This window comes from Budorcas taxicolor, chromosome 1 (assembly GCF_023091745.1).
Source record: "Budorcas taxicolor isolate Tak-1 chromosome 1, Takin1.1, whole genome shotgun sequence".
Classification (NCBI taxonomy): domain Eukaryota; kingdom Metazoa; phylum Chordata; class Mammalia; order Artiodactyla; family Bovidae; genus Budorcas; species Budorcas taxicolor.
The window spans coordinates 8,652,128-8,674,884 of NC_068910.1; the positions used below are offsets into that span (position 1 = coordinate 8,652,128).

General features: G+C 50.7%; 1 protein-coding gene across 11 annotated transcripts in view; it reads left to right on the forward strand.

Annotated features, from left to right (window-relative positions):
• Positions 1-1,126: 1,126 nt before the first annotated feature.
• The window catches only part of DHX30 (DExH-box helicase 30), a 28,870-nt gene continuing 7,239 nt past the window's right edge, over positions 1,127-22,757 (forward strand). The window contains exons 1-10 of one of the 11 annotated variants that reach the window (XM_052654664.1): positions 1,151-1,189; positions 2,325-2,433; positions 2,954-3,135; positions 3,807-3,913; positions 4,852-4,906; positions 9,818-9,913; positions 10,998-11,026; positions 17,151-17,281; positions 17,913-18,023; positions 22,161-22,462. In XM_052654664.1, coding sequence (XP_052510624.1) covers positions 3,889-3,913; positions 4,852-4,906; positions 9,818-9,913; positions 10,998-11,026; positions 17,151-17,281; positions 17,913-18,023; positions 22,161-22,462 — 749 coding nt within the window. In that variant the 5' untranslated portion in view covers positions 1,151-1,189; positions 2,325-2,433; positions 2,954-3,135; positions 3,807-3,888. Of the gene's footprint in view, positions 1,190-2,324; positions 2,434-2,828; positions 2,905-2,953; positions 3,136-3,806; positions 3,914-4,851; positions 4,907-5,111; positions 5,219-9,817; positions 9,914-10,997; positions 11,027-15,052; positions 15,260-17,150; positions 17,282-17,912; positions 18,024-22,160; positions 22,463-22,757 lie in introns of those variants that run through there. The other 10 variants (XM_052654589.1, XM_052655270.1, XM_052654752.1 and 7 more) reach the window with 10 other exon arrangements.

The window sequence follows — 22,757 nt, forward strand, 5'->3', positions numbered from 1 at the left end:
TTCATGCACAGATCATCCGCACGCGTCATAGTACCACGCCCTGCTCAAAACAGGTGACAATTATTTAACAGAACGATGTTCCATGCTCACCTCCCTCACCCTTCTGTCCAACGCAGAAAGTAAATAATAATAAATACTTGTTGAATTTATGTGTTTAGACAAAAATAACGGGATATGGCCACATCTTAAAAGCACATTTTAAGTCCTTCCAGCTGAAAATGGTGACCCAGCTTCAGAGCTATCCCCTACCGAGATTTCTCCTTTTGAAGCTGGAATTCACTGAACTCACACAGGAGTAGCCTCACTTCGAGGACAGAACAGAGCTTAAGGCCCTTTCTCACTTCTGAGCCGTGAGGGCGGAGAGGGAGGGGGCGTGACCTTCACAGCCGCCCAGCAGCACTCCGACCTGCAGGGGCCCCCTGGTCCTTTCCCTAGCGGAGTACTGTTTCCGACGCGCCATCACGTAGATTTCACCCTCGTAACAATCTCGTGAGGCAAAAATTCTCATCATCTCCCTGAAGAAACAAGATCTGAGGCGGGGTGGGGAGAGGGAGATGGAGAAGCTAGAAGAGGGGTGGCAACGAGCCGCGGCGAAGAAGGCGGGTGCGAGCCCAGGACTCGAGCGGGATGGATTTCGTTCCCGGCTCAGCCCTGATTCGAGCCCTGTGAGCTCACTAGCAGCGGGAGGCGCGGGGCGGGCGCGCAGACGACCCGAAGGCCCTCCCGCTCTCACAGCCCGGAGGCGAAGCCTCTGTGAGAGCCGAGCGGCTCACACTCGCCCCCTCGGAGGCCCCAGAGCCCCCCGCGCGCCCGCCCCCTTCGCTTTACCCTGACGGAAGTCCCGCCTCGCCCGGCCGCCATTGGACCCGGCTTCGGGGGTGGGGGTGGGGGTGGGTCTCGCCGCGGGTTGGCCGCCCGGGGGCGTGAGCCCTGGGCGGCCACTGCGAGCCCCAGGCTAGGGGGACCTTGCTCAAGAGCCGCGAAGACGCGGGGATCGAGCGCGGAAGGCGGGGTTGCTGGGGGGCGGGGGCGGCGCGGGGCGCCGAACGCCGGCAGCCGGCGGGACTTCCGCCACGGGACCCGGAAGGGGCCGCGCCGCCGCTGGTGGGAGTTGTAGTCCGGCCGTGGTTGGGGGGGCCCGCGGCTCATGCGCGGTGCATCGAGGCTTGTTTCACATCTGTAACAACAGGTGAATTGGGCTTTTAATTCTCCCCTTTCGTGCCCCCACCCCCGAGGAGCTTCCCGCGGCCGGGGGTGGTCAGCGCGAGCAGTGGGTCCGGGTCCGACCGCCGGCTTGGCTGAGAGTGGGGCGGAGAAGCGGGCGGGCCCGAGGAGCAGGCCGGGCATCCTAGGCCTGCCCGGGAAGCCGGCCGGGCCGAGCCTTGAGCAGCCAGGCCTCGGCCTGCCGTTGCCATGGAGGCGGGGCGGGGGCGGGGGCCAGACCGGTCCGCCAGGGCGGGCCTCGTAGCCAGGGGCACCGCGGGGGCCGCGGGAGAAGCCGCTCGATTGGCGCAACGACGCCTCCGCCTCAGGGGATGCTCTGTTTCCCCGAGGCAGGGCCTGGAGGAAGCCCCCGGAGTGCCCTGGGACCTTTGTCTGCCCCCGTGCCGCCTGGACCGTTCGTCCAAAAGGAGGCCTGGTGCATTCGGGCCCCCCTGGTTTGCCCCCTTTTGCACCGACCTTGTCACTTGGGGAGGCCAAGGGGTGAGATGTTCTTTGTTTGCTAGTGGCGACTTGCCCCATTTTGCAGGGGAAGACCTAATGCATGTTGGGTCCTTTGTTTGCAGTGATCTGGAGTCCCAGGAGTCCTCAGAACCCCTGAGCCAGGAGTATGGCGTTAGCATGCTGTCTGGCTAGTCCTCGTGTAGCAACACTGGTCACCTTAATTATGATTTTGCAAGGCGGAGTTTGTCCACTTTGCAATCCCCATCCACAGGGGCTTGTCATACACTTTAGCAAGTGGACTGCAAATGGCCAGTTGCAGATTCTCAACCTGTTTTTGGTTGCAACTGAACTGGTCAGAACGAAATGAGACATTGTTTGACGGCTTCCCTTGCAGTTTCTTTGAAGGCGATAATTCCACTGCCATTGTGGGTCTTGACTACATCTTATAATTTACACTTAAGTCTTGGAGTTTCCAGGAGGGAGATTTTTTTTCCCCGTGATACAGTATTTCGGATTTCCATAGTGCTGTTTATCTATGTAGCTGTTTTAGGTGCATAAAATACACCCTTTGTTGTGTTTTCTGCTGTGTAGATTGCCCCTTTACCTTGAAAAGATACTTACTCTCAAAGTGTTTTAATTTGTGGAACTGTGGTCCAAAGTTTATCAGGTGGACCTTCTTGCCTCTTTCAACCTTTGAAGATGTCAGTATAAAACAGTCTTCAAAGAATGAACCATGGACCTTGTAGGCAACAGCGTGACATCATGGAAGTAAGTAGTATAGTATAAGCATAGAAAACTTAGGAGCTCAGTACCTTAACTGCGATTTGCATTCTGCCCTGAGGCAGTTATGGCATCCTGAGCAGGTTGTGTAAACTTCTCTGGGAAAATCTGCCTCCATTTCCTTCTCCGGGGAAACAGATTAAGTGAGATAAAATCTGTGGAAGTACTTTGTAAATGGTACTTTTACCAATACAAATGGTACTTAACAGTCTTGTTTTCACAACCTGAAAGAGCTTCTTTATCTCACTTAGATAGGTTTCTATTATAGTCATAGGGGAGTCGAACTCAAAACTGAAGCAAGTTTTGCTCTGGGCTTGCAGAAAATGCTTTCAGGACTGTACATCCTTCTTTACCATGACATTATATTTCTTGGTATCTTACAGGTTCGGATATAGGACAGCTCACAACTTGATGGGTATAGAGAGTGGGTCATGGCTGGTCCTGAAGTGAGGCCAAAGTGTACGATGTGTGTTTCACGCCACTAACAAAACTTGTCCTTGTGTGTTAGAGTTAGTAGATGAATTTCAATGGTCCGGAACAACTTTCTTCCCCTGTGGGGGCCATCACTTTAGTGACCCAGCGTTGTACTTCCCAGGAGGAGGCCCAGCCTCGTGATGAGGAATAGCAAAGAGAGAATTCAGCTCCAGTTCAAAAGGATACAAAATCAGAGACTGTCACTGCTCTTGTAAGGTAAGTTGATTTAGTCACACACACAGAGCAGTGGTGGCTCTCCTGCTCAGCCACACTGTGAAGCAAAAGGCATGTGTTAAATCCATTTGTGACTGTCTTGGAAGAAGGGTATCATTTAAAATTATACTCTCTCTCTATCCTTGAATCATCTCAGAGAAACTCTGTCTGGAGTTAGGTGGTGTTTCATTATGCAAGAAATCTTGACATAATATTATTTTACTTTTCTCTAGATTATTTAAGAGAAACTCTAAACCACAAAGGTTTCTAACATAAATACTGTATAACAGCAAAGGCAATTTTCTTTTAGATTTCTATGATATTTCCTGTGAAGTATCTCTAAAAGATGCTATCTTGAATCTCATCATATATATTCTTTAAGACTGATACAGGAAAAGAGTGTCATATGAGCCTTGGTTGGCATAGAGAGGATCAGGGGCTTTTTGAAAGCAAAACCAAGTCTATTTACAAGCAAATAAACTGAAAACGTCTTAGCAAGAAAGTATCGATTCTTAAATTAACAATCACTTAGATGTTTTAGATTGTATAATATTCAGATTTTCTTTAAAATCAGAATCTCAAATTCCACCTTTTTTCTTTTAATTTGGATAGAAAGAATCTATAGAATGTAACTGATTAAAGTAAATTGTATCATTGTTGATATTGTATTGAAGTTTTCTCTCTGAGCTACCATATCCTATCGGCTGAAATTTCCGGCATCCCTGGGGGAGAGGAGGCCATCAGGGCAGACCTGCTATGGACCTGAAAGATTCGTCCCCAGGTCAGCCCTCCACCCCCACCCCCCCACGATTTGAGAATGAGAGGGAATAGCAGGCAGGAGCAGGAGTGTAGGCACCGTTAGACTCCCAGTCACGTTGGATTTGCACATCATCGTGATTTGCTAAAATGTGTTAGATGTTTTTAAACTAATGCCGCATAGGGTTACTGCGCTGAGACAGGAGTAGTACAGACAGTATTAAAACCTGTGGGGACTTCCCCGGCAGTCCAGCGGTTAAGACTCTGTAAGTCTGTAAGTGTGGAGTTGGAGTGTTTTTTAAAACAAAACCGTTACGCCAGAGGTGTTACTTTTGTGTACATGCGTGTTTTGGAGTCTCTAGGTATATTCCTAGTTAAATGTACTAATGAGCAAAATGCACCAACGTTTTTGACCGGCAGTTGAACTTTAACTTTAACATTTGTTATTTCATAGAGGTTCCGCCTTGAAAAGCCTTTTGTTTTGAATCACTCTTTGATACTGTCAGTCAAGTCCCATTCCTTGGGGGCTTGACTAGGTTTTCTGAAAGCCCAGTACACCAGTTTGTCCATAAGGCGATCATCAGTCCCATTTCCTGACGCCATATGAGAAAAGGGGTCATGTAGGATTTCCTTTCTTCCCACACGTCCCAGGATAACTGCAAGTATTGTGATGAGGTGGAAATATGTGTCTCTCGTGATGAAATCATCCCCTTCTGTTTAGGAGGGATCATGGAGTTTAGGACAGAGAAAAGAAGGAAGCTCTCAATTAGAAGCAAAGACATGTAATTACTCAATAGTGGAGGTGGCCCTTCCATCCTTAAGACTGGAAGCAGTTGGGGCTCATTAGTGAAGAGCTTCATTTCTCTTGTGTTTTGTACAGTGCTCTCTGTGTTACTGAAATCTGCTCTATGGTTCCTGAACCAAGAATGTTAACCACTTTTTTTCGGCCCTCCTTCTTCTTAGGATTCCAGCTTTCCCTCCTGGCCAGAAATGTTCAGCCTGGACTCATTCAGAAAAGGTAAGGGTGTGACTGCACTTGTGGCCTCAGGCCTGTCTTCCCTGTGATGGTCAGCTGTGAAGCCTGTGAAAATCCCTCCGGTACATATCCACTGCTTACTGAAATCCAGCTGTTTTTCTAGGCCAGTGTTTTACACCATTTCCTCTGTGAACCTTTCTTAATTCTATCAACCAAAAACAGTCTCTCTCCTTTCTGATTTCCTCAGTGCCGCCTCTGTACTTCGTCATGCATCCTCTCTCTGAACTACTCATTGCCTCACTAGATTAGAAGCTCCCTGCAGCCAGGGCCTGTTGAGCTCTTTTATCATCCATGGTACGTGGCATAGCGTTTTGCACATAACAGACCTCAGTAAAAGCTGGTGGAAGTGGACTGAGTCAATGTTTTTTATTAGTGGTTAGAGAAGTTGCCGCAAGACTTGAAATCAGTGTCCTGCAGCAGCTGGGGTGAGAGAGTTGCATAAGCAGTAGCAGAGTTGAGCCATGGCAGGGCGAGAGGACAGTGTCCAAGAGCTTCTCGTAGAAAGTGGTATAGCTGGTGAAGATTCGAGGCACCAGATCGCAAAGGCATTGTGTATCTTAGACAGGTGCGTGACTTTTCTCCTTTAAGGGAGTAAGGAGTAAAATGTCTGTCACCTGTATTAAAGCTGACCATGAGCCTCCTATCTGTACATATTTGACAAATAAATGAGAACCGTAACAGACCGTCTGTAACTGCTGATGAAAAAGATCCTCCCAGTTGTGTCTCCTCTCTGACTGGTGTCCCTGGAAGCCTGGAAAACCTTGGCCAGGTGGTGCCCTCTGTCGCTCACTGAATAGGGCCAAAAGGAGGATGGATGTTCCAGATCTCAGAGCCACCTCTTCCTGTCTCCTTGTTCGTTTCCAGCCGCCCCATCTGTTTCCATACTTCATGAAAAAACTAATTTTTGTCTTCCTCATTGTGTTGGTTAACTCTGTCTAATAGGAAAACACTGAACTTGAGATGAACGTGGACAGCACATTTTGAGCTAAAAATTAAGTGCATTTAACTGCCCTGCGTTTATCTCCTCATCAGTGGGTGTTGATGTCCACCCACTTGTAACAGTTGGATGAAAATGGGTTCTCTCCTGGTGGGAGTGTCTGAATTAACAATACTGATTTCTTAAAGAGATGGACAGCCCAATAAAATTAGAGTCCTCATCCTCCTCACTGTGGTAGGGACATGGTACCAGGTGAGAGAGTTTCGGGGCAAATTTGCTTTCTAGCCTTTTTGACTTCACTTTCTAGGCTGGAAATTGATTTGTTCAAGCGGTTTTCCATCAGGGGTGACACTGTTAGCACTCATCTTAGTGGGAGGCAGCAGAACCTGACTGAGCCAAAGCTGCCGACCCCGATGCCCAATTTACATCACGCTTCTGTGTCTCACTGGCCCAGGAGGCTTGGGTGGAGACCAAGCCTTGCTGTGCCTTCTTCTTCACTATCTAAGTGGTCATAGGGTTATTCTAAGGATCAGATGAGTTAATATGTATAAAGAGCTTAGAACAGTGCCTGACACCTGGTAAATTCACAAATCCATGGTATTAAGTAGTTTGAGGACATAGTAATCAGACACAGTCTGAATTTGGGGCCTTGCTTTCCACACAGTTTAGTATTTTTACCAAGAGCTGTCTTATGCTTGAAGGTCTTTAGGAAAACCATTAATCAGAGAGAGTCGTTTATTTGAATATTTTCCTTCAGGCAGACCTATCTTTTCGTGGCTGTGAGGCTGAATACCTTCTCCTGTCTTCTGAATGTGGCTCTCGTGCTTGGCTTGCATCACGACCTTGACAGTTGGTCATGATGGGCCTCCCAGTTGGCACTAGTGGTAAAGAACCCACCTGCCAATGTAGGGGATGAAAGAGACACGGTTTTGATTCCTGGGTCGGGAAGATCCCCCACAGAAGAGCATGGCAACCCACCCAACCCACTCCCAGCATTCTTGCCTGGGAAATCCCATGGACAGAGAAGCCTGGCGGGCTACAGTCCACGGGGTCACAAAGAGTTGGACATGGCTGAGCGACTTAGCACACACACGCCCAGCCTTGTGACACTCATTGTTGTATAGCACTTCTTTATCTCCTAGGGAGTTTTTCTGTGTTTCTTTGTTTCTCGTGGTGAAATTATGCGCTCCCTAGGGCATTATGAATCTTGAGAGAAAATGTTAACATGGTGTAAAGTTTGAGTCAAACTGGCTAGGGTTCCAATTTGGTCCCCATTAACACTAACAAGGTGTTAACTTACCTGTTTCCCTACCTTCAGGGGTGCAGTGAAGACAGAGGTGATACATGAAAAGCTTTTGGTTGTAGTCTGTCCCTGGCCCTTAGCCATGGGTTGGCAGGCACTTGATAAATGTGAGTTGATCTGTTTGGGGTAACAGCCACATAGCTCATGCTTTTCTGGAGAGTGACAGCCTAGCTGCAATATGCAGTGTGCTGTATGGCTGCAAAACTGAGGACCTGCTGTGTACAAGCCACTAGGGTGGAGATAGGTGTGTTTCAGAGACGATTTCTGGTACTCAGGGGTTTATGTTCTCAGTGGGCTGGGACTTTTTATGGTTCTGAAGGTAATGGCCCTAGCAATTCCCTGTAGCATTATAGACAGTGGCCCAGTGGGTCTTGTGGCTACCATCTTTCCTATTATGTAATTAAACAAAGCTGCCAACGTCTGCCAACTAGAAAACTTGTGTGCCTGGTAACTAACCTGTTATTAACTTTGCCAGCATCTTAACAGTTTTCTTGTCTCAGCTGTAATGCCATCAGACGCATGCCACAAAGGGCAAGCTGAGTCTTTCTTTTACAGTCCACAAAAAACTTTGAAAAATACCATATCAACCTCAAGAATGTGCAGTTTTCCTCCAGCTCCAGTGGTCAGAAGAGGACTGTGTGATGTTGTTGTGGAATTGTAACAACCTTCCCCCAGTTACTGGAAATGCTTAATGGAATAACATAATCGTCAAATTACTTATTCTTTTTTTTTCCCCCAAGCCAGCACCCTTGGATATGAATGAAGACCTTCCTCAATCAGGAAAGGAAAGGTTCAGTTTACAACCTTAGCTTCAAGACAGAGCCAGAATTAATTCCAAGATAAACCTTGATCTTAGGCTCTTGGTTCCAGAAGTAACAGCATGTCTGCTGTGACTCCACCTGTGTTTTCCGCAAAATCACACACCTATATATAATGTTTTAAGAGGGTTTATGGCAGAAATCGGAGAAGGCAATGGCACCCAACTCCAGTACTCTTGCCTGGAAAATGCCATGGATGGAGGAGCCTGGTAGGCTGCAGTCCATGGGGTCTTGAAGAGTTGGACACGACTGAGCGACTTCCCTTTCACTTTTCACTTTCATGCACTGGAGAAGGAAATGGCAACCCACTCCAGTGTTCTTGCCTGGAGAGTCCCAGGGACGGGGGAGCCTGGTGGGCTGCCATCTATGGAGTCACTCAGAGTCGGACACGACTGAAGCGACTTAGCAGCAGCAGCAGCATGGCAGAAATAGAGTTGAGGCAATACACTGGCAATATGACCAGGAGATGACCAAACTGTCACGGGCGACTAGGAAGGAGCTTTGGCCCACCGAGGCAGGCGGCTTAGTGTAATGCTGAAAATGTACAAGGAGCCTTCAGAAAGCAGAGTGGCAGCTGCTGAGACGGAGGCGGAGCCCTGAGCCCTGCGGGGCTAACCCTGAAGCAGAGAGTGCTGCTGGGAATGTAGGGGAGGGGGCCTTGAGTGCAAGTCAGTGCTTCCCCCAACACTGTACTATGAGAAAAATTTCAGAAATACTGAAATGTTGAAGCACTTGTATAGTGAGCACCTGTGTGTCTACCACCTCGATCCCCTGCAGGCACTTGACTTTAATTAAAAAAAAATAAAGCTGAAGGGGCTTTTACTTCTGTTGAAAATGGTCATTCCACTCCCACCTTTCAGTTCCTTTGCCTTAGCAGAATTAGATTTGAACCAAAGGTTCTTACATTTCACTGATGTCATTCCCCCACATTTGCCAATCATATATGAGCTAATTTGCGTGATAGAGGCAACATTTTTGCACTGTGGGCTGTTTCTCAAGTGTGCAGAGTGTGTGTGACTGTCTCTCCCTGCTCCTTTTCTCCCCCATTTATTGTAGCAAAACCTGTGGGGCGGAGAACAGAGAGCTCATGCACCTTTCCCCCCAGACTGGTGTTCTCTGATGTTGTCACCACTTAGGTGGTTTTAAAGACCTTACACCTTCCTTAGCCATAGATTTCCACCTTCCCATGGAATGCTCAGTGAGCATTTTAATTTTAGTTTGTGTATATCGAAAATTTGGAACTTCCTAAAAATGTACTTTATAGGTCACTGATGGATAGTATTTAGTCTCCGAGTGAATGGAAATATTTGGAATGGTAAATCATTAGCTTCAAGAAAGAGAAGACTAGAAAGTGTGGATCTGATACTGGCTCTTGGGGAGGACACCAGGAGTCAAGTAGTCCCTTCCCTCCCCAGTTTGTAGAGAGAGAGAGTAATTTGGGATCCGGTGGCTCATATGGGGAGCCTATAGCAGATGCAGGGATAGTTCCCATAAGTGGAAGAACCCTGCCGATTTGCTTGGTACCACGAGACTATGGAGAAGCTTATGGGGTGGGCATTACACTCACGGAGGGTCTGGAAGAACTGGGGCACTGTGGGGGCTTATTGGAGAGCCGAGGGGAACTGAGGCTGTCACGTATTGCGTCTGTATCTATAAAACAGCTGCCTTCTTTCTGAGCGGTGTTGGTGGCACTGTTTCTCAGAACCTGTGACTGGCTCCAGGTGCTGTCCTGTTGCCCAGAGCTCCTCCTGGGTGCTCTGGGGTGAGTCATTGCAGGGGTCTGTAATGGTGAGGGGTGAGACCTCGTCGCCCTGATGCCCTCTCTCTTTCCCCAGATCGGGCCCAACACAGGCAGCGTCAGTGCAAACTTCCTCCACCCCGTCTTCCACCCATGTGTGTCAACCCTGCCCCTGGAGGGACCATCTCTCGAGGTAAGGGAGGAGCCATGTCTCCAGCACCAGCTGGGTCCAGGGCCTGCGGGGAGGCGGGTGGCACAGGGAGCCTGGGTGCCAGGGTCGTAGGCCTCTGGAAAGGGAGTGAGGAGGAGCAGGTTAGCAGAGCTCTTGCTGCCCTCAGGGAGACATCATTTGAAGCGGTCTGGGTTATCTCATGATGCTCGGCCACTTGGCTTAGACCCTGCTGTCTCACTGGGCCTCCTCGTGTGACCAGGGACAAAGCCTAGGCGCCGCCTGGGTGTCTGGCTCCAGGGCGGAGACGCAGAAGGCTTGGGCCTTCTAGGCAGTCTCGGCTCCGGTCTCAGAAGACGCAGGGCGCTCGTAGCAGGGTCAGAGCAGGGAGCCTGGCTCGACCCAGAGCCCTCCTTCTGGAGGCTTTGGGGACACCTGACATCACCATCCTCTCTCCTCCGGCGCCTCAAAGCACTTTACTGACCTTCAGCTCTGCCTTTCGGGCTGTTTGGCAAGGTAGGCTCTCCCTTTGACCGGGAGAATATCAGAGCCCCGAGACAGGTGGCCGCTCACCTCAGAGCCCACTGGCACCCAGGGCAGGGCCAGTCCTAGGACCCAGGGAAGCGTCTCTGCCTGCGAGTGTCTCTTCTCTCCCCTCAGACTCAGATCTTCTCCAGCTTTGCTGAGAACAGTGCTCCTGGCCCACAGCCCTCTTCCCAACTCCACTGGCTGGCTGTCTCCGCTCCCTCAGGTTTTTAGTGGAAGAACACTATGACAGTTCCTATAGTCTTTGCCTTCTGTGAAGACAGCATGTCCACTTGAGGCTCTGTCTGTAAAGTGCTTTGAAGGTCAAGAGCTCAGGAAGGGTGCGGGGAGTGCCCAGCGCCTCCGGTTCTGCAGCGCACGCTGCTCTGCCCACACGGTTTGTACACGCACTGCCCCCTGCTGCGGTGGCCCTGACTACAGACAGCAGCGTAGAAATCAGTCCTTCTGGCCCCTCTGCCCATTTGACTTAGGTATTAAAGAAATGCCACCCCCTACCGTTGCCAAAACAAGAGTTGATTGCCCTTTTTTCTTTCTTTCTTAAAATGCCCTGTAACTCGAAAAGGCTGAACGTTAACATTTCCAACATGGCAGGTGAGTGGCTCTGAGAGTGTCAGATGTGCTTTGGCTAAGCTTACAGACGGTTAGCCGGGATTAACCAGGCAGCATGACTAGGCAGTGCCTCCTGGAGCACACGCAGAGAAGGCCACTGCTCTTGGGAGCGGCAGCTGCCCTGCACTGTCGGCCCTGGAGGAACGGACACCCCCCACCCCTGAGCCTGGTTGTCTTCTCACAGCTGCGTCTCCAGAAGGCATCTGGGTGTGTGCATCTTTGCCTTCCCCTTCTCTCTTTTTTAAGCTAGCAAGAGTGCTTGCCTCTGTTCCTTTGTGACGGGAGCAACAAGCCCGTAGTCCACGTGACTCTTGGACCTTTCTGCCATGCTCTCTGATTCCCTAGAGGCTTTGCTGGTACCTCTGAAGAAGGAAGTGCGAGGCAGAAACAGTCTCTCTGGTATTCAAATGGGAGACTAGTGCTCGAGAAACGGGGGCCACTGAAAGAGGTTACAGTGCCCATCCGAGTCAGATTTGAAATTGGAAAAAAAATACCACCTCCTTTCCCAATCTCCCCCTGACTCGACCACCAACCTCTCACCAAGGCCTTGTTCCAAAGTCAAGGGTGAATGAATTGAGAGCCTTGTCCCGTCCCCTCCCCTGGGACTCTTTCCCACCACACAGATCTGACATGTAGAGCGCTGGAGAGTGACATGGAACAGCTCACCTTCCGGCAGGACCCCGGAGACCACAGTACTGGTCCTGTCCGTTTCCTGGTGTAGACGTATTACCTCTTGGTGTGGTGCTTTGCCTCGGGGACCTTGTGGCTTTCCATACATTGATGGGAAAGCTGTGAGAACGGGTTAGGTGGTCAGGGTGGTCCCCCAGCCCCTGTAGGTCCCATTACCTTTCTTGTTGCCAAACTGATGGACCATTTCTTGCCATATGACTGTCCATAAAATATCAAACTCTGACTAGGTGGACAGGACGTTGACCCTGGTTTTAACAGATGTCAGTGGCCCTCTGCTTTCCCTCCAGAAGTTCTCTGGTCTGCCCGAAGTACAGACTATCTTGGGCTTCCTCCTGTTGCTTTTTCCTGGGGCCAAAGTTTAGAATCCTCAAATTGCCCTCCTGCGTATTCAGCAGATTTTTAACCTTAAGTGCATGCTGCTAGATGTCACTATTAGCACTTTGAGTACCCGATGTTGTGCTTGATCCAGAAGTGATGGAGAGATCTCTGAGCCAATAAACCCTTCCTTTTTTCAGAACTTCCCTCCTTTTTCACAGGCAGAGGAGTCAACTTTCTCTCCCCAATGAATGGACAGTAGAAGAGAAGGCTTAATGTTGGTGGAAAGGAACACGGGCATGCCTGAACCCCCTTTAATTTTCTTCAAGGTCCTCTAAAGCAGGAGTCGGCAAACTTTCTTTAAGTCAGGAGTACACGTTCCAGTCTTGGCAGGCCATGTGGTTTCTCATGCAGCTACTTAACTCTGCCATTATATCACGAAAGCAGTAATAGATAACACAGGAACGAGTGAGCGTGGCCATGTTTCAACAAAGCTTCATTTATAACAACAGGCAGTGGGTGGGTTTGGTCTGCAGATTACAGTTTGGCCACCCCTCCTCTAGACTAACTGAGAGATCGCAGAACCAGAGGGGTTCTAAGACCTGGTCTAAGAGTTGCTCTCAGTTTGGAAAAAGCAGTGAGGTTTGTGGAGGTGAAATATTTGCTCAAGGTGACACTAGCTATTAGAACCCAGATGGAGAAAATGGAATAGGAAAAGAGGGCTTACCAGAGAAAGAGCTAGTTGGTTGGCATCCATCACCTGACTTTTTTTTTTTTTACATGAAATCTCACACATTTGTTTGAGATATGTTTGTAAAATAGACAAAACAGTATGATGAATCCCTGTGTACCTGGCTTGAACAATGAACAAGCTCATGGCTGATCTTCCTATCCACTTTGTACCCTTTGGCAGCAAATCCATGAAATCCATAGCATTTCAACCTTAGCTTAAGTGACTGTCAGAGCAGAGTGCTATTCTGCGGGTTTCCCAAAACACAGGATGGGCCCAGGCCCTACTTTCCAGGAGGTCTAAGCTGTTGCCTCCTTCAGCTTTCAGATACCATAGTTTTCAAAATTTGGCCTCAGCTGCTGCCGCCACTCCCTGACTTACTAAGCTTTTGGATTCTTTTGAGGGAATTTGGGCTGCTAACAGTCCTTGAGAACTACTACTGAAGCTGGGTGGATGCCTTAGCTTTTGGCAAATTAAAGTGCCACTTGGCCACATTCAAAGCTCTGGTAGCATCATTTTCTGCTCCAAGGGTCTTGCCATTCCTAGATGGATCATAACAACCGGCAGTGGGTGGGGGTAGAGGGCTTTGACACAGATGGTGATGTCCCTTTGTGAGGTCAACCATCGGCGCCAGGGCCACCTTCCCTTTTTCCCGCTTTTATGGTTAAACACTGAGATGGGGAGGGAGGAACAAGAGTTACAGCTACCCCATTCTGCCCTGGATCTGCTTCCGAGAGCCCTGTCTCCCATTGTCTCAGACCTTACAGGGCAGAGGCGTCTCTGTCAGAGCACTCTGCAAATCCCTCTTCCAAACATACCCATTTTATCTTTTTATAAAATATTTATTATTTTTTATTTTACTTTATAATACTGTATTGGTTTTGCCGTACATTGACATGAATCCGCCACGGGTGTACGTGAGTTCCCAATCCTGAACCCCCCTCCCACCTCCCTCCCCATATCATCTCTCTGGGTGATCCCAGTGCACCCGCCCCAAGCATCCTGTATCTTGTATCGAACCTAGACTGGCGATTCGTTTCTTACATGATATTATACATGTTTCAATGCCAACATCCCTATTTTATCTTAACCACAGCCATACCAAGTGAGTAGAGCAGGTTCGTCCTCATTTTCCCCAGAGATAAAATGGCCCAAGGTTCACAGCTGGCAAGTGGTAGACTTGGAACTGAGCCCAGGTGTTAGGACTTAAATCCCATGTTCTTGTCATAGGCCAGCGGTTCTGAGTGTGACCGCAGACTGGCAACCTCAGTATTACCTGGAAACTCGTAAGAAATGCGGGTCTTGGACCCCGCTCCAGAGCTAATGACTAAGAAACTGTGGAGGGTGGCTCCCAGTAACATTTCAACAAGCTCTTCAGGGGATCCTGGAAATCTTATCTAGAATTATAAAGCAAACAAACAACAAACAACTCCCACCCCCTCCACAGCTTACCTCCAACTCCAGGCTGCACTGCTCACCTCTTACAAAGGCCTCCTTCCAAGGGACTGGGACCTTGAGGCCCTTGCTGTCACTGCCCGGCCCCAACATGCAGTTTCAGTCTGATTCCCACCTGACCCAAAGCCCTGCCCTTCAGTGCAGGAAGAGGCAGAAGAGGCATGAGCCTGGCTAGAGCCCTGGGGGCGTGGTTTGGAGGCAGAATCCCATCTGGCTTTCACACACGTGCGGAACAGCAGCAGCTTCAGACTTTCACTGCTGCACCCGCTCAGTTCTTGGGCGCAGGGTCTGAATCGGGTATTTTTCACCTTTGACTCCTCTTCTGGAGATTCAGTCTGGTTTGCTAATATTCAAGAGGTCTTCCCTGTCCTGGTTCCAGATTCTTCACTAGTTGTAAGCCATTAAATGAGGTGGATGTGCCCCAGCTTAGCAGTAATCGCTATCTTACGGTCCGCCTGCTGGAGTGCAAGCCAACTGGGCACGTAGAAGCCATCTACCAGCCCTGGGTAGGACCCAGAGGGAACTTCTACTTCATTTCTCTGGGTGGACATTGAGCTAAGGCCTGTACTGTTTCCCGAAAAACCCCACTCTCTCTTCCGGCCTTCAGATGACGAGTTTGTGGGTTTGGATTTCCTAGGGGAGTGATTTCGGCAGGATCCCAGACCTATCCAGTCGACCCACCACCGGTCGACTGGAGTATGATGTCGGCTCGGTCCCGGGTCCGCCCGTCCGGCAGGGGGCGCGCGGTGCCCGAGTCTCCCGTTCCTGCCCTTCTGCCCGGCCCCTGCCCGGCTCCGGAGTCGCGGGGGCGGGCGGGAGCGAGATGGCGACCGCCAGGAGACTCATGGCGCTGGCCGCCGGCGTCTCTCCGCGCCTGCGGCCATCGGGTCCCCGCTCCATCGGGCGACAGGGAGGCCCGCGCGGCCTCTCGACAGGCTGCTCCCGCCCCGACAGCACCCAGGAGGCCGCCGAGGCCGAGGCGGCCCCCGGCGAGCCTGGGGAAGGCGATGGAAGCATGGTGAACGGTGAGGGCAGTGGCGGGGGCAGCCAGGCTGCGACGCCCTTGACTCCTGGGGATGGCAGAGCTAGGGGCGCGGGCCGGGGTCGGGCCCTCTTCGGTATGGCTGAGACAGCCATTCAGTGGCGGGCCGCAGCCCAACTGCTGTAAAACTCAGTGTGGTTCAGGTCCAAATGGACCCCAAGCGCAGAGGTCTGGGACTGGAGCGCCTGCCCTGGCAACAATAGGTGAGAGGTGCGTACCACGAGGGAGCTGGGGAAAACAGGTAAACGTCCAGTTCCTGCCAGGGCGGTGGTGTAGGCTTAGAGCATCACGGGTAAGCACATCCTTCCCGTTGTAAGAAAAAGAGAAAGCTCAGTATCCATCTGGGACTTTAAGATCTGAAATAGAGACAGAATGATTGGTCACAGTGGATCCCAGCGCTTGCCTCCTGAATAGTGCAGGAGATGAAACTAGTAAGAGCACCCCTGCCGACCAAGGATGGACAGAGAGTGTGCTAGCCTCTGCCTCTTTATAGAGCTGCAGTGGGTACCCCTGCACATCTGTATTATACGTGTGTCTGATGGGCTACTTAAAGTTACGCCCTCCTGTGAGGTGGAAGCCCTTTGAGTCTGCTTACATACTCTTTCTTGGCTACTTAATTCTCAGTAGTTTTAAGAGTGATCCTTCAGAAGGAGATAGGGCCAGGCAGAATCTTCCCTCTTGGCCAGTTGTCAGGGGAGTCTTCTCCAGGGAAACAGTTTGAACCCAGGCCGCAGAGTTACAGCAGAGCTTGTGGAGGAGCGTTTTCAGGACACAGAGACTTGCCCAACACCATGGCCATTCTCAAGTGTCCTGTGGGGATCCGTGTGCAGGGCTGTGAAGACGTTCCCCACGTGACTTACGATCGATGCACACAGGTGCATATACGCACACACGCACACACGCACACACACAGGCTCTATAAAAAATATTTTTTGGAGCTGAATTATAAGCCAGAGACTGTGGGTGGAGAATGAAAAAGCTTTCCATCTCCTCTGACTCCGCATCTCTTGAAGGTCCACTCTGGTGCTTTGGGACTCTTCCTTCTGTTTTCAGTCACTCTCAGCAGGATTCTTCATGGTCTCTCTAAGTCCTGTGTTTGGCACAAGCTGCCTCTAGGTGGACATCTCACCCATTTGTGCTCTGGAATTGATCCAGAGTGCAAGTGAGCAGATGTAAGGTATCTCTCATGATGGCTGATGCATCCTGCCTCCACTTGGTTCACTGCAGTGAACTCTTGGGAGGACCAGCTCATGCCTGTGGCTCAGCTCTGGAGGTCTCTAACCAGTGTCCCTGCACATAATCCGGATGAAAGGGGAGGCCTTTTGCAGGGTGCTGAGGTGTGATGGAGAACTGCGGCTTGGTGTTCAGACTCTGCAGGCATTCCTCCCTTTTGTGTATCTGTTGTTTTAGGAGGGGCCTTGCGTTGTCTTGACCTCCAGTGTGTGTACATGTGCCTCTGTGTGTGTGTGTGTGTGTGTGTGTGTGTGTGTGTGCCTGTGTGTGTGTGGTTGGTTTGGTTTTGTCTATTTAGTGCTTTCTTTCAGACATCAGATTAGGGGGGTTGCTGTCATCTAGGCTTCTATAGCTGATGTGTAAAGTTAGGAGCTTGGGTGAGGAAGAGGATGCTGGCTGGTTCCCCTCTGGTGTCTGGGGCATTGACCCTTCTCTTTCACAAGGAGATGCTTGTCCAGTGGGTCTAGGTCCACTGTCCCCTGTAAACCCTGAAGCCATCTGCCCCTCCTTTTTAAGATGCTCCTGGGTGGTTTGGGTCGCGAGCCAACATCCTCAGTATCCAGCCCAGGGTTGCCCTGAAACATACCCCACAGAGTTTTTAAAGCAACACAACTATAATGCTTTTGTCCTTATTTTCTTAGCTTCTAGGGACCTATTAAAAGAGTTTCCACAGCCCAAAAATCTTCTCAACAGTGTGATTGGAAGAGCCCTTGGCATCTCACACGCAAAAGACAAATTGGTCTACGTGCATACAAATGGACCGAAGAAAAAGGTATGGTGGCAGGGAAACACGTTGGTCTGAGCCTCCGGAAGGAAACCAGCTGCCCTTTGCTCCCCCGGATTTCTCGTCAGGGAGGCCACAGTGGAGGTTGTTTGAATTGTGAATGGTCAGCAGAGAATCTCAGAACAAAGCTAGGTCTGGAGCAGAGTCTGGTTTAGGGAAAGGAAACATGGGCAAGTGAAGCGAGATGCTCTCTCATCTTGTGTGAGACAGGCCACTGTAGTGGGCCCTGGTATTGGTCCTTCCTCAACTTCTTGGAACTGTAGAGGGTTAGGGTTGATGATGATTCCTGCTCCCAGAGTCTTGTAGGTCCTGGGACCAGGAAGCACGCAGGCAAACCATTCTGAATGAAGATTTTTAAGAATAAGGGTGGGTCCCACCTTGCCCTCTGGCTGGAACATGGCACTTTGAAGAAGCAAAGCAACTTGAGGTGGGACAGTGGCTTGGTGGGGGCGGGGGGAGGACTGGAGCCTTCCAAGGAGCTAATGATGGGGTCGGGGTTCTGTCTTGCACCCAGCCCTGCTGCCATGAGGCCTGCAGCTTTCCTGTGGATTCTCCGTGTGATTTGTAATACCTTTGTAGTCCAGAGGCAAGGGTTCTGATTCTCTCTTCTTTTTCTCAGAAAGTCACCCTCCACATAAAGTGGCCCAAGAGCGTGGAGGTAGAAGGCTATGGCAGCAAGAAGATTGACGCTGAGAGGCAGGCTGCAGCCGCGGCCTGCCAGCTGTTCAAGGTGACCCTCCCCTCATGAAAACCACGCAGACCTCCCTCCTGGGAACTTTTTGCAGTAATGGTCTTCCTGGGCCCAGATGCTCCTAGGTTTAGGATGGCAGAGTGTTCAACCACTCAACCTATCCTAAGCCCTTTTCATCATGTGGTTCCTTTTTGCTTCAGCCATTGAGGGAACAGATGGATGTTATTTCCTTGCCGCTGTAGTTACTCACTTTCTGTGGTTTCAGAAACCACAGCGAAGAACCTCTTTGTGGGGAGCACTCCCTCTGTACAAATAGACTTCTATCTTGGCTTCTGTTCTCCCCCTGTTATTTCATATAGGTTTTTCCTTGTGGCCCTGTAGTCCTCTTGCTTACAAGGAAAGAATAATAACCGTTTCTCTATCACTTTGCACTGATCGGACATGGGTTGCTTTGAGTTTTTGGTCAGGCAGCAGTTACCAGATGTTCACTGTTGCTCCCAATCTTTCTTTCCCTTGCTAACTGACTCCTTTCATGGCTGTGCCATCCTTGGGTCTTCCTCACATTCCCTGGTCTTCGCTCTGCCACGGACAAAGCTGTATTCCTTCAGCTTCTCTCCCGCTCAGTCTGCAGACTTCATTGTCCTGCTTCCTTCCTGGATCTGAGGAGGAAAGTCCCTCTTCCTATCCCGGGTCTCCATACAACCCTTCTCTTTTCTCTTTCCCCTCTCTGTGTCTTCTCCATCCCATCTCTCACCCTTTTATTTAATTTTCCAATCCTTCCTCATCTGATTCTTTTCTGTAGGCATCAAAACTTCTCCAGTGTTGGGTAATCCCCTCGCGGTCCAGTGGTTAGGACACCGTGCTTTCACTGCTGAGGGCACGGGTTCGATCCCTGGTTGGGGAACTGGGATCCTGCAAGCAGTAGAGAGGCTTAGCCAAAAAAAAAAAAAAGTCTTCAGTGTTCCGATTGCTCCCCCGGCCCTGCTTCCCCGCACACAGCTCTCCGTGCTTGCTGTCTGCTCCCCTCGAGCGCCGCAGCCCTTGCTGTGGTCCTGGTTCCCTTCACATCCCTGAGGTGTTTGATGGTGATTGTCGGCTGACTGGGGCAGCTTTGCCAGCGCCCAGCCTCTCCCCAGGCCTCACTCTGCTTGAATGTCTGTGGCTTCGGCCCCTTGGGGCGTCTTTCTCAGCCAATGGGTGTGCCTGCTCTCCTTTTCTCTGGCTCATTCCAAGTTCCTCTTCGTCTCCCACTCTCTGTAAATGTCTCCTTTTCTGTACTCCTTCCCCCAGTGGATCCTGTCTCTCTCAGAAGTTCAACCATCCTTTCTTTGTTTAATGTCTTGGAAGTTGCTATCCCTCATTGAGTGCCTCTACCTCAGGGATTCTCAATTAGAGGGGATTCTTCCCCGTAGGGGACACTTCATAAGGTCTAGAGACATGTTTGGCGGCCACAAAAAGAGGAATGCTGCTGGTATAAGGCCAGGGATACTTCTAGATGTCCTGTAATGCACAGGATAGCCCGCTCCGATAAAGAATTACCTAGCCCCAAATGTCACTGGGCTTCCCTGGTAGCTCAGATGATAAAGAATCCGCCTACAATGTGGGAGACCTGGGTTCAATCCCTGGGTTGGGAAGATCCCCTGAAGGGGGCCCTGGCAACCCACTCCAGTATTCTTGCCTGGAGAATCCCCATGGACAGAGGAGCCTGGTGGGCTTCACTCCACGGGGTCGCAGAGTCAGATACAACGGCGCGATTAAGCACAAATGTCAGCAGTGCCGAGGATGAGAGGCGCTTTTCTACCTGGATGTAAAAGGCACTTTAAACCGAGACCATGCGCAGCAAGTTGTGCTCACGTTCCTCCCCAGCCTGTTCTGTCTCCTCTGTCTGTGCTCGTAGTCTGTTTGTATGTTTAATTGTGGGTAAAAAGTTTGCTCTCTTAACCACTTTTAAGTGTACGCTTCAGTAATAGTAAGCACAGCCACATTGTTGACCAACCAATCTCTAGAACTTCATCCGCTTGCAAAACTGAATCTCTGCACCCAAGAAACAACTGTTCATCCTAGTCCCTTCCCCAGCCCCTGGCAGCCACTGCAACAGCTTATGGGAAAACCTGAACAAACTTTTTGGCCAACCCAGTTCTTTCTGTTTCTGTGAATTTGACTACTCATCATATAAGTGAAACTTGTAACTGCCTTATTTCACTTAATGTCCTCAAGTTTCATCCATGATGTAGCAAGGGTCAGAATTTCTGTGTTTTTAAAGGCTGCTATATTCTATTGTATGTATATATTCATTTTGTGTATCCGTTCATCCATTGATGGACTCTGGGGTCCACCTTTTGGCCAGTGTGAATAATGCCGCAGTGAACTTGGGTGTACAGATAACCCTTCAAGACCCTGCTCTCAATCCCCAGAATTGGAATTGCTAGATGATATGGTAATTCTTAATTCTTTGAGGAACTGCCGTCATGTTTCCATAGTGACGGCCCTACTGTGCCTTCCCCCAGCAGGGCACTAGTGTTCCAGTGTCTCCACGTCCTCCCCACACTTCCTAGGTGTCTCCGGTAGGAGTCTTGACTGATGGTGTTGGAATGGGTGTTGGAATGACACGCTGAGTTCGCCTTTAGGAATAGTCCCCAGCAGCCGCGGCAGGGTCAGGCAAGCCCAGAGACGGGGACCTGGAACAGGCGCGGATGCCGGTAGCAGCAGGCAGGAGCTTTTCTCTGGGGTTAAAGAGCTGCAGAGGTCAGTGGAGGGTCTGATGGCGGAGGCAGCAGGAAGAGCGGGTGGCGGGGAAGCGGGAGTGGGCAGAAAGAGCCCCTGGGAGGGAGGCAGGCCGTGCAGGGAGCAGGCTGGGAGTGAGTGGGAGGCAAGGAGGAAGAGCTTGCTGACGCCCTGGGGAAGGCCAAGGGAGAGGGTGTTGCGTGTGTTTTCCGTATAATCAGACGGTCCGTGTAAACAGTGAGGCAGAAGCATGCAAGCCGAGCCTGGGGCCAGGCACCCGTACTAAGCGGTTATGGCTTTCCTGCATGTGGGTGTGTGTGGCGTGCCCTTTTCCCGTCCTCTGTCACAGCATCTTACTGTCCTAGGATCTTCGTGTTCCTCCGTAGAGATCTGACAGTTTGGCCAAGGGCCCAAAGAGTCTGTCCACACTTTGATTGGAGTTCCATTACATGGCTTAATTTAGGAGGCTTTGCTCTCCCTGGGCAAAAACGTTTCATCACAGGAACTCCCTTTGTGTCCTTTTACCAAGTTCTGTACCTTTTAAAAGACATATATACATGGTCACTGTTGCTGTTGTGAATAGGCTTTACCTGATACCATTTTAAATTACAGCTGGTTCTTTCAGAAACCTGAGGGGAGAGTTTTCAGAAGGGCGGTCACTCCTCAACTTGTCGGGAGTCAGGTGGGGCTGAAGCTGCCCGGGAGCGGCGCCTGGATTCCAGCGCCCACCGCCCACTGTCACGTGTTGAAGCCTCTTGACTCATCTGCGGCTTACCTCTCTTGTCTTTGCCCCTCGCAGCTTGAGCTTTTGAACCTCGTGCCCTCTTCATATGCCACTCCTGTTCGTTCTGGCCCCTTGCTTACTGTTTGCTCCTCAGACTCTGGTTTTCTGCGCTTCTCTTCTGCCTCTTAGGTTCAGAGCTGCTTGAGGGCAGGGACCGGGTGTCCCTCGCTTGGTGCCCAGAGTGCCAGGCGTGTTGCTCTGTCCATGTTAGAGACGTGGCAAATAATGTTTTTCTATAATGGCTTTAAAAACATTTGGTGTTAGTTCTAGAATAGGTTCCCAGTGTAGGATTCTTGTTTCAGAGGTATATCTGTTTTACAGTATAGACGGCATATTTCCTAATCACCCCACTCACTGAAGCTTTCTAGATCACTTTGTGAATGCATCTGCTTCCTGTTGCGCTGTGGGGTTTTTAATGGGGATTTTTCTTTAGTTTCTTGGTCTTTTGTCTAACAGCTGTAAGAATTTACCTCGTCATTTTCATCTGTTGATGCTAGACAGGTAAAGTGCTCTCTCTGCCCAGTTCTGGGCCAGGCCTGAGGTGAGCAGATAGGTGAGAAAGCATGGCTCCCACACACGAGGGGCCTACAGGGTAACTGGGCAGGCTCTGAACAGCCTGCGGTGTGAGGGTGCTAAGGGCCCTCACAGCGCCCCCCTTTCTCCCCTAGGGCTGGGGTCTGCTGGGTCCCCGGAACGAGCTGTTTGATGCAGCCAAATACCGCGTGTTAGCCGATCGCTTTGGCTCTCCGGCTGACAGCTGGTGGCGCCCAGAACCCACCATGCCCCCCACTTCCTGGAGGCAGCTGAATCCTGAGAGCATCCGGCCAGGGGGACCTGGGGGCCTGTCCCGCTCCTTGGGTCGGGAAGAAGAGGAGGATGAGGAGGAAGAGCTAGAAGAAGGGACCATCGATGTCACTGAATTTCTGTCTATGACCCAGCAGGACTCCCACGCCCCACTCAGGGATTCCAGGTACAGCCAGGGGCAGGGGAGGCTGGGGAAACGGGGCTGCGCCTTGACGTGGGGTGGGGACATATTCCCTGGAGCCTTCTCAAAGATGGGAGACCTTTGCCCTTCGTCTCAGTCAGCGTCTCTCATTCTCAGTACGTCTGCCTGTTTGGGGACAGCCAGCTGTGGCCGTGAGCTCTGGCTGGGCTCTTGCAAGACAGCAGCATGGGCCTTCCCTCCAGCTCACACTTGAGCCCTTCAGAGCCCTGGCAACTGCTCTGCCTGCCCCCTGCTCTCGCTCTCTTGTGTGTCTGGGGGA